Consider the following 12025-nt stretch of genomic DNA (forward strand, 5'->3'; position numbering starts at 1 on the left):
GGGACATTAACCTGTCTCCCACATGGGGACTGGGATGTGGACATCTGCAGGGACATTATTCTGTCTCCCACATGGGGATCAAGACATGGACATTGGTGGGGACATTTTTCTGTCCACTATGTGGGGATCAGGATGTGGACGTCTGCGGGGACATTATTCTGTCTCCCACACAAGGATTCAGGATGTGGACAACTTTTGGGGGGGCCGGTGGTCATCATTCAGGCCACACACCCACCTTACGTGAGCTCAGTGTTTCACAGGCGGGAACAGTACAGTGGTAAACAAGCACCCTTGACCTCATGGAAATCATACTCTGGCAAAGGAGACAGACACTCAACCACTAATTAATCTGTGACATGCCTCGCCCTAGAAAGTGCCACCTCAAATATGACAACACCGTCATGTAAATGAAAGAAAAGACTGCATCTCAAACGTGATCTGTCTGGAAAGCCCCCAGGCTTCTGAAGTGGCATCCCACGGAACCCAGGAGAGGAGGAAAGCCGCAGAGACAAAGGGCCCTGGGGCCAGTGGGGCGGCCAGGACAGTGCGGTCAAGATTGCAAATGGATTCCTCTCCAGCCCAGTGTGCTCAGACTTACCTTGATTTACAGGAAGAGAAGGCATTTCTCACGTGTCTCTCACCTTACTTTATGCATGAACATTCGTCCTTGCTGTGTGCAATGGGAATTCTGAGTCCAGATGCTTTGGGAGATATTTGGAGAAGTCAGCAGATACAAACAGGTTTTCCAACCTCAGGACTTCTCAGAGGAGGACCCTGGCCATGGCCTGGTTAGTGGTCAAGAGGGTCTGCAGAATTTCCCAAAACTATTTGCCTGAGACCCTCCTCTGTGATATTATCTCCTCCCACCAAGGCGACTGGTTGAAAGGATGTGTGCTCACGGGACCCACTTCTGTGAGCCAGCCACACCTGTGCCACCTCCTGGAAAACAGCCCCGGTTGGACTGCACAAAGGGGACTCCCAGGGATCAAGGGGAGCTAGATTTTGTGTTTTCTTCTCTCTCTCTCTCTCTCTCTCTCTCTATTTTTAATTCTTAAGAGTGAGCAGGGCGCCTGGGTGGCTCAGTCAGTTAAACATCTGCCTTTGGCTCAGGTCAGGATCCCAAGGTCCTGGGATCGAGTCCCACATCAGGCTGCTTGCTCAGCGGGGAGCCTGCTTCTCCCTCTCCCTCGGCGGCTCCTCCTGCTTGTGCTCTCTTGCTCTGTCTCTGTCAAATAAATAAAACCTTTTTTTAAAAAAAAGATAAGAGCGATCAAGATGTTGTAAATGTTAAGTACTTCTGAAAGGAAATGGTGTTTGCATTTGCCAGTGTGATGAAAATAGAACCAGACTGCCTCTTTCTGGAAGCTCGGGATCCAAGCTGAGGATTTATCCAACACAAAAAGAATCAATAGTATATCTCCTGGAGAGCCAGCTCAGTATTTATAGTTTATTCACATCAAAATTTTACTTATCCAGTCTCCCATCCCCCCACCTGATCACAGATAGTTTTGAAATAACTGTGCGGAATTGATGTTTTATCCTTGTAGGACTTCTTCCCAAACCTCTAATGGATGAATTTCCCAACGTCAAGAATTACTAAAAATAAATATGGCAGTGGTAGCCCTTGAGAAATAAAATAATCCTGAGAAGTAAACGGTTCTCTCCTGGGCCAGGTGCACACCAACGGAGTCTGCATCCACAGAAGACCGCGGAGCAGTTGAGCGCGGAGTAACATGGTACCCGTGTCTGGGCAGGCAGATGCCTGAGCAATTTTCCTATTTATGCACTTGGCGTTTCCTATGCAAAACAGGCTCTGCTGTCAGCTGGTCTCCCTTCCAGGAACACGGAAGGTGGTGAATCACCACCACGTGTGCATGCGTCAATGGATTATTGGATCCGAATGTGTATAGACCACTTCTCATCGGTGCCTTCTGTTTGTTTTCCAACGTGTCTCCCTCCCCATTTTCTGCTGTGTGATGGGTTTCCCTAGAACAGAAGGCAGTTGGATGTTCTTCTGGTGGTGGGCGTTTGCAATGCCGTTTGATGTGACTTACCGTGATCCCGGAACTGCCAGAAGAGTAGGCTGGAGGCCGTGGGCGTGCATGGAACACCTTTGTTCTTATAAATGCCCTTCATGAGCTTCCAGGAAGTGGGCTGAGAAATACAGTGGTTTTCCAGTTATCCAGACACCCCAGAAGCACGTCACTGAGAAGCTCTTCCAAGAGTTGTTTGTTGAAAAGCACCTGGTCTCAGGTGTCCTCGGTGCATATGGCGGATGCAAGTGGATGGTACTTGCCATCAAGATTTGTTGCCCGTTTAAGAAACATACTCAGTAAACAATTGGATCCTTACTATCATCATGGGGTGTGGGGTGGGCGATGTCTTTTACAACAACATGGAGAAAGTTATTCCAGAATGGAAATGGGAATATGCAGCCTGGTCATGCCATGGGGACCCATCCACACAGCAGTCCTACCAATGTGTTTCCCATTGTATTCACATTGAGGAATTACTTTGGACACATGTACTTGTTCCTTTGATTTCAACATTTTGACTGGGCCACATGTCACTGCAGGTTCACTACCCGCTAAGCACTCAACCCCAGTACCCATGCACCCATGGGTTCATTGCAAGACCCCAGTCTTGCCTGGAACCACAGGCATTCATTGACTTACAAATTTTCCCAGCGTCCTTCTCCAAGGCACGTGGACAACCCCTTTCCTGTTCATGTTTTATAGGCAGAATCAAAACGCTCATTGCTCCCTTCCAGAATGTTCTGTTCCCCTGTCCCCACATTTTCATATCCCTTTTCCTGACTACCACGGTTGGCAGCTTCCAGACGTCTTTGGTTTTGCTTTCTGTGAGTGCCACTGATGCGTCAATCAATGGAATCCAAAGCTTGGGCAGGGACAGTGGCTCTGAATGGGGGTAGCATTCATTCCCCAGAGTGATGGTGGCATTTCTGAAATGTTCCTCATGTTGTGGAATGAAGCCATCATCTGGCCACATGCCACCAGCCAGAAAGCGCCCCTTTCTCTCTCTTCTTTCTGCCTTTCCCGTCCCCTGCAAGACACACAACTCTCTCTCCTCCCCCATGATTAGGACATACCTTTTCTGTTTCTTTGTTTTGCTCCATAAAGAACAACACTTTGTTCTGCATGCAAGTCCACTCCCCGATCAAATGCGTGGATCGATGAGCGGATATTTTTATTGTACCTTTTCCCACTTTTCAGCTAGCAAAGGGAGATACTGAGATCTCAGTAACGCTCACTATCAAAGGACAGCCCTCCAAAGCACTCGTGTGACAGCAGTATCTCAAAAAGACAAAGGCAGCTCTGTTGGTGCAGGTAACATTTCTCCCTCAGCACGTATGAGACGTTCAATAAATATTGCCATCTGAGATCGATGATGCTGTGCACAGGGGGGTGTCTGAGACATTTTGCTTTAGAATAGAGAGGAACGTGCAGATTCTCAGTATGCGACATAATCATGGATTAGGATTCGGACGGCTTTGGGTGCCGAGATCCCCTACTTCGCTTCCATGAGGCCCAGAATGGATTGGACATTTCCAAGAGGTGACCAACTGTATGCATGGCAGTGATGTTCTCATTGCTCCTTAAAAGTTCGCGTTCCCCAATGATACGGTTAATGCCAAGAATGTGCTCCAAACACTGCTTATGATTTCTGGAGTAACCTTGAACTCGCTCTTGGCCCAGAACATCCTTACTGTCAAATTCCTGGAGGCTGGGTCAGTGAGTTTGTGCCATGATCTGTCGCCAGAACTTGCATCCAACAAAGATCCATGCTGGCATTTCCCCCCAGCTCAACAGTTACCCCACGTTTGCTCGTCATGTACATTATCCTAGATAATCGGAATGAGTTGGGTATTGTACGTGTACGGGAGATGAGGCTGTGGTTGTCCTTCAGCTCCTATGCCCGCTTCCTGGACCATTGGTGCCCCAGAAATAACTAATGAGTCCAGCAGGTCAGCCCCAGGGGTGTGAAACCCAAGGTCCATGCACCTGCCTCTTGCAAGGTTCGGCTCACCAGAGTCCCCTAGCCATTTTCTTTGCTACCAACTTCCAGGCGCTCACGAGAGGCCATCACGACGAAGGGAATAACCCACAAGAGTTACTTCTTTTAACACATTGTCCTCAACTAACCAAATCGAAGCCCTAGGAACTCACTGCAGAGTAACACCGCAAAATTCAGAATAATCCCTGTGGATGGAGCCCCACATCCCCTATTCCATGATGTGGGCTATTTTCCAATGAATTTGGATACTTGGAAGGCTGAGTTTAGTGACAGTCATTTGTCCCACGAGGTGGGGCTCGCTAATGTGGAATTGGTAATGCATGCGTGCAGACGTATTCCAGGAATTGATGATTTAGGCATGCAGTAATATCCCAGGAATTGGTAATGGCCATCCACTGCTCTTCCAGGAATTAATAATTCATGCATGCCATGATGTTCTAGGAATTGATCTTTTAGGCATGCACCAGTATTCCAAGAATTGATAATGGGCGTGCACCGATATTCAAGGAATTAATAATTTAGTCATGCAGTGATATTCCAGGAACTGATAATTTATGCATGCAGTGGTGTTCTAGGAATTGGTCATTTAGACATGCAGTGATATTGCAGTGGCTATTGCTGTGTTCCAAACCACCCCCAATCCTAGTGGCTCAATACTAAGCATTTCTATTGCTTGCAGTTTGGGGGCACAGGAATTTGGGCGGGTCCAGCTCCAGGTGTCCTATTACAGTTACAGCTCAGGCTTCTGTTTACCTGATGGCTCACCTGGGGCTGGATGTCCAGATGGCTTGCCTCAGTGCTGGGGAGTTGGTGCTGCCCACCACTCAGGCTCAGCTACGATGGTTGACCAGATGACCCCCATGAGTTCTGTCCAATACGGCAGTCTCAAGGGCACCAGCCAGTCTCCTTTTTTTTTCTTATTTTAATAATTTTTTATTATGTTATGTCACCATACAGTACATCCCTAGTTTTCGATGTAAAGTTCGATGACTCATTACTTACGTACAACACCCAGTGCTCCATGCAATATGTGCCCTCCTTACTACCCATCACCGGTCTATCCCAATCCCCCACCCCCCTCCCCTCTGAAGCCCTCAGGTTGTTTCCCAGAGTCCATAGTCTCTCATGCTTCATTTCCCCTTCTGATTACCCCCCTTTCTTTATCCCTTTCTTCCCCTACCGATCTTCCTAGTTCTTATGTTCCACAGATGAGAGAAACCATATGATAATTGTCTTTCTCTGCTTGACTTATTTCGCTTAGCATTATCTCCTCCAGTCCCGTCCATGTTGCTGCAAATGTTGAGAACTTGTTCTTTTTGATAGCTGAGTAATATTCCATTGTATATATGGACCACAACTTCTTAATCCAGTCATCTGTTGAAGGGCATCTCGGCTCCTTCCACGATTTAGCTATTGTGGACAATGCTGCTATGAACATTGGGGTGCATATGGCCCTTCTCTTCAATGAAGTTTGTTCTCTCCAGCAACAGCATCCCCAGCAACCATGTGGGTCTTTCCTGACCGAGCCTTGGAAGTGGTATGTTGATCTTGTCACTGCTGCTACATCCTACTCATTACAGAAAGTTAATGAGGCAGCCGGGATCCGAGGGATGGGATGCAGACTCTGTCTCCCGAGGAAGCAAGTGTTGAAACCATGTGGAGGCCCCTTTCCAGCTCCCCCAACTATGAATCTATAATCCTCTAGGCATGGACAGAGTTTTGCGTATCTGGCTTCATCATGCTAAATATAATAATCCAGAAAATGGCATCACCAGGGGGGTCTGTACCTGTTCTCCAAATGCCAGACTTCACATCCGCTTAAAGCCATGGATGCCAGGTGCCCTTTGGGAATGTTTTCTTAGCTGAGTTGAATGACTGTGGATATTCTTAAATACACCTTTTATTGAATGTATAAGACCCGCTGGGGCTTTGTTTCCCGATTTATGTTGGTTCTCTCCCTGTAGGTCTGCCCAAGTGATGTTTTAGAGTAGTAACCTCAGGGGGTACATTTTCAATCCCCTGGACGTGTTTTCAGAGGATGGGGCATTCAGGGACGTGGAAAAAAGCACTTAGCATAGCAGGTGTGTGTGGGATCGAGCTCACGGGCTCTCATTTCTATTATGTGACTTGAATGTGACGTACCACTTCACTACACCCAAAGCACTATACAGGTGCCATGAAGCCCACAGCCTGGATCAGACATTTCTCTTCCCTTGAGCACCCCACAAGTGATAAGCTTGCCCGGGGGCACGATGTATAGGGTTGTGAATGCACAAAGTGCGTTGTGTGGGTGCAGGTGGGTGGGGCGTGCCCTGTGGCCCATGTGTGCAGGGAGGGGCCTCGCGGTCCAGCTGGAACACTGTCTACATGTATAGAAAAGCACAGAGAATCACATGTAGAAATGCCTCCACATGCACACCAAATACCCGTGTACGTATGCAAGTAAATCTGTCTGTCCGCATGCAAGACACATAAGGACAAACACATACATAGGTGCAAATACATACACCTAGAGAAACGCATGCACGTGAAATACAAGCGTGTACAAATGCACACTCAAGTAGGTGTGTCGATGCATGCAGGTCCTACACAAGTAGATTCAGTTGCAAATTCAAAATATGCACAAACACAAACACTTGCAGGAATGCCGTACAAGTGGCCACATCGATGTGTGTGCGTGACACAGAAGTACCTATGCAAACCCATAAGCTGTGAACACTGAGGCATATGCAGATACCTTTGCTGACGTACTTAAATACAAGCCCATGTTCATCTGCACACGCGCAGCGATATATTTGCATAAATACATATGTATGTGCATGCAAACGTGCCTGGAAACATATAAGCACATATGTGTGTGTGCTTACATGGGCACACGTATGCAAATGTGTGTAAGCACCTGCAACATATGCAGACATGTCTACAATAAATGTCCAGATGCACACAGAAGACACGTGAAATACACCTACATCCATACACATACAAGTACATACATGTACTGCGACCGATACACACTCAAGCAGGCTGGGCTGCTCCAGGACACGGACCCATACGGGCCAGGCATGTTTCCTGCACATCCGGGAGCCAGCATCCGTGGAAAGGACATGGGGACAGGGAAATCGCCGAGGTTTGCTCCGATGGGGGTGGAGTTGTTCTGAGCTTGGGGAAGCATGCATGTAGCAAGCACGGAACATGCTTTTATGAATGTGTTGGTGGGATAATAGCCAACAGGGCTGGACTGGGGTCTGGGCCGGGGACGGCAAGGACGCCCGGTGTGCATACTTGGGTCCGCATTTTGCACAGGGCGCCGGGAAGAATGAGTCCATTTCTGGGATGCCCTGTGAATGGGGGGTGGTGGTGTCATGGCAACATGAGTTTGGGGAACTGGGCTCTGGGTTCCGTCCTCCCCACCCTGCACATCAGCATCCCAATGGGTCCCAGAAGCTCCTACAACAAGGAACCCTTTGTTTGTGCAGACAGCTGTTCTGTCCAGAAGAATTAACTTCCCGGGGTGGCGGTGGGGGGTGCATCTTTGGTGATTCAAGACATTCTCACATTCTCCCAGATGCTGCTGTTTTACGAGCATTGCCGGCGCTGACATGATGTCCTGGCCCCTTCCCCACCACATATGCAGCAGGACGTGACATGGCAACGGGGACCCGAGCCCATCCTCCTGGCTGGCTCCCGGCCATGGGTCCACGTCCCTGCAGCCCGTCAGTGGCACGGCTGCCCCATCTCATGCGTAACTCTCCCTGCTATCCGCTTTGTTCCAGCCGGGGTGATGATGGTCCCTCAGAGGAAAACCAGGGACGGCTTTGAGGAGCACTTTGGGCTGAACTATCTGGGTCACTTCCTGCTAACCAACCTCCTCCTGGACACCATGAAGGAGTCGGGATCTCCTGGCCGCAGCGCGAGGGTGCTGACCGTCTCCTCGGCCACGCATTACATCGGGGAGCTGAACATGGACGACCTGCAGGGCAGGTGGGTGCTCGCGGCCGGCTGTCCAGGGGGTCAAGGTTGCCCGTCAGCCTCCCTCGCGAGCCTGACGCGGTGACGCGTGGGGCACAGTGCTCAGCATCACAGGAAAACGGTGCGCCTCACCGACCAGTGTTTGGAATAAACCTGTCTTACGAATAATCATAATGAGTATTAGCGACTGATGACTTACTGTTTTGCGGTCACAGACTCGAGCACGTTATCTGTACCAGCCCATGAATACAGCACAGCAATGCTTTTAGGTAAATACTATCTTCATTTTACACATGACGGAATCAAAGCATATGTTTAAAAAAAAATCTTCCTTACTATCACTAGGCAATCACTCAGAGTCGAAATTGCATCACAGAAAAGACTGCACAGCAGTACAAACGCACTGATTTAGACACAGCTCTGTTATCCGAATCCCTGCAAAACCCCGTGCACACATTTTGTAGTGCTCTGTGTTACTGCGTTCTCCAGTGCATGTTTCGTTGTTAGCGTTTTTTATCGAGGTATAATTGCTATAGCTCCGTAATTATGTTTCCTTCTTAAGATTATAATTGTTACATAACATCACATATGTTATAACATTATAATGTGATTATAGTTGTTATATAGTATGTTATACATAATAGAATTGTCACATGACATGTGTGTAACATGTATGTACACGGCATTGTAATTATAATTGCTATATAACATTATATATGTTATAACAATGTTATTATAATTGTTATGTAATATAACATATACATTATGAATAGTGTAACTAATTGTTGTATAACACTTATAATTATATAACAATTATATATGACATATATAACATTATAGTGTTATAATTGTTATACATTATATATTATAATGTAATTGTGGTTATTATATAACATATGTTTATAGATGTTTTATATGTCTATATGAGCAAGAGAGAGATGGGTTGATTTGCTCTAAGGAATTGACCCACAGATTGTAGGGACCACCCAAAAACCTGCAGGGTAGACCAGCAGGCTAGAGATGCAACTAAGAGACAGTGTTCCCATCTTGAGCCGAAAAACAGAGAATGCAGGCAGAATTTCCAAGCTGCAGTCTCGAGGCCAAATTCCTTCTTCTTTGGAGGAGACCTCCATCTTTCCTCTTCAGGCCTTCAACTGATTAGGCGAGGCCCACCCACATTATGGCTCGTGGCGTGCTCCCTGTATGGGCGTCCTGGGGCGGCCGTAACAACGGACCAGAGACTGGGTGGCTTAGAACCACGGGAGTTGATGCTCTGAGGCTGGAGGTCAGAGATCCAGGTGGGGCCGGGCTGATTCCTTCCTGAGGCTCTGGGGGAGAATATGTTCCAGGCTCTTCTCCCAGGTCCTGGTGATGGTCAGCAAATGTTTACATATGCATGGCCCCCTGATCTGCCTCCGTCCCCACAGGACCATCTCCCCCCTGTGCACCTGCATGTGCTCTTCCCTCCGCACACGCCCGTCTGTGCCCGAATTCCCCTTTTTATAAGTTCAGCAGTCATACAGGGTTAGAGCCCCACCCTGAACACCTCCCATTAACTTCGTCGGCTCTGTCAAAACCCTATTTCCATGCAAGGTTATATTCTGCATCCTGGGGAAGGACTTCAACCCATCTTTCTTGTGGGGGACACAATTCAATCTGTAAGGAAACCTATCCATCGCTCCCAAGGCGACAGATCTTTTATCCTTTCCGGAACCCTTTCTTCCAAGCTGACCTCGCTTCGGAGCAATAATCCTTGAGATGTTACAGGCATGTGTCTACATCCCAGGGAAAATACCTATTTCGGTTTGAGTTTCCCAGACTTTTTTAACTTCGGCAGGGGTGGGGAGCTAATCCATCCGTCCATTCGTACGTGCATCTTCCCAGCCCGTTATATCACTGTTTGTGGAACCCCATGCTGTGAATAAACTCCCCTGCACGGATTCAGGTGTTCCCCAAAGCTTTCGAGGGTTTACACGGTGTTCTGGGATGCGTGACAGGCCGCTGAAGTGCCCGCGGTGTTTCTATCCATAGCCGTGCCAGACGTTTGCACGAGGCTGGGATTTGCACATGGTCACCAATGTCCTGGGCTGTTTCTGGGAAAACACAGAGCCCCTTTTTTTTTTGCTCACGATATTTCCTGAACCCCTCCTGGGCGGGCACCCTACATTTCCATAGTCCTCGGGATTACGAAACGTGGAAAACCAGAGATCAGCGCAATGCAACACTTGTCTGTGTCACCAAGGGAAAGCTTGTGTCTGGAGAGGAGGGATTTTTTGCCTACGAATGGGTACGACCCATCTTGCTCATTATCGGACCCAGGGAGCACCCGGGTTCGCGGTAGCAGACGGACGTTCCATCACTGTTGGCTATGCGCTTGTGCATTGATGGCCCAGAAGGGAAATAATGCAGCAGATTAATGTGACATGAGCATGACACCCTGGGTCGTGCTGTCTTCCGCACACACAGTTATCCGAGGCCAGCGGACAGACCATGACCGCTAATACTCCCTGTGGATCTGTATAAAAGGAAGCCGTCCACAAGGCCAGCGTGGCAGGCATTCAGTGGTGACTCACCCACGGGCCACAGCATCCATCAACGTAATTAATGAAGACCTTCTTTCTTGTAATAAACTCTCAGCGTTGGCTGGTGCTTCGTGGTCTCCAACTGCAAGGAGAGAATTAAGTCGTGTACGATGAGCTGAAAACGCGGGCTTCACATACCGTGAATGATATGCAAATTCAGGGACACGTGTGTTTTATTGCAATAAGAAAACTCTATAAATTGTGTTTTTCAACAGCTCAAGATCTTGTCTGATAAATCCCGTGGTCCTATGCACAATTTCTGGCATAATGACTTTGGACTTTGGAAACCCGCTTTTTCTGAAACAATTACGATGATACAGAAGGTCGGTGGTTTTCTGGGAGGAAGGGGGGTGATAATAGTTCTATGAGATGTTGATGTGGCAGTATAGGGCAGGTCTGCTGAGAAGGAGGCCTGACTGCTGGTGTGGGAGTCGTTAAATAACCCATGAAACAACATAGAAAGTGTATTGATGGATATGGTGTAGACGGGTATATGTTGGTCTCCCCAGATCTGATTAAAAGCAGAACCTCCGAGAAAGTCACAAAAAGTACTAAAGTGACCCTTTAACTTCTACTAGTATATATATACATATGTATGGACCTTTTCAGTTTACCACCTGTGGAAGCCCAAATCGCATTTCCTTTGTCTCCTCTCCCCTCCACCATTTACCAAGCGCTGTAAACTAGTATATAAACCCAAGTCTAATGGTGTCTTCGGGGTTTTTACTACTTTTCTATGAAGACCCCCCATATATGTAAAGTTAAAAGTGAAATCGGCATGATTTCTCCCTGTAAAGCTGGCAGTCCTCAGTTTAATTTGCAGCCCTCGGGTACAGAACTCAAAAGTATAGGAGAAACGTTTTTCTGCCCCTCCAAAAGGCTACCTACCACATTACCGTCTCTAACTTTTGTTTCAGATAGACCTTTAAATTATTCTTCAAGTAATTACACCATTTTTATTTTCTGAAAATAAAGATCTATGTTTATGGGTTTGGGTTCTCCTTTCCGACACCCCTTACTACAAAAGGAACGCATTAAAAACTCCATGTAGAACCGAGCCGCGCAGCCATTTCCTGAGTTAGTTCGTTTATCCCCACGCAGTGAGAACAGTCATTTGATTCTGTGTTTCTGCTCCCTTTTATCTGTTAACGTTCAATCTCTTCGTTGTTTTCCACGCCAAGTGCCTTTCCAGTCCTTGGGGTTTTATTTAGAAAACCGCCGTGGGGGGATCGCGTCCTCCTGTGAATTTGCTGTGATTCCTTCCCATTTCCGCCGTGGATGCTTCTTTATCTGTAAATCCGCCAGGGGAAACCTCTCCTGAAATCACTCGTCCTTCTTGGACGTTTGTCCTCCCTCCCATAGACAAACATATTGACTTTTCCTCCATTTACTATTTCTAACAATCTTCGGTTCTTTCTTCTCCGTGCTACCCCATAAAG

General features: G+C 47.6%; 1 protein-coding gene across 7 annotated transcripts in view; it reads left to right on the top strand.

The window, feature by feature from the left end:
• Nucleotides 1-12025, top strand: part of LOC130544375 (dehydrogenase/reductase SDR family member on chromosome X) — a 207432-nt gene that overhangs the window by 110772 nt on the left and 84635 nt on the right. For all 7 annotated transcript variants that reach the window (XR_008960608.1, XM_057315869.1, XM_057315859.1 and 4 more), the window contains exon 5: nucleotides 7809-8016. Coding sequence is in view for 6 of the 7 variants with exons in the window: in XM_057315869.1 (XP_057171852.1) it covers nucleotides 7809-8016 (208 nt within the window). In the remaining variant the exon portion in view is untranslated. The remainder of the gene's footprint in view (nucleotides 1-7808; nucleotides 8017-12025) is intronic.

This window comes from Ursus arctos, chromosome Y (assembly GCF_023065955.2).
Source record: "Ursus arctos isolate Adak ecotype North America chromosome Y, UrsArc2.0, whole genome shotgun sequence".
NCBI lineage: Eukaryota > Metazoa > Chordata > Mammalia > Carnivora > Ursidae > Ursus > Ursus arctos.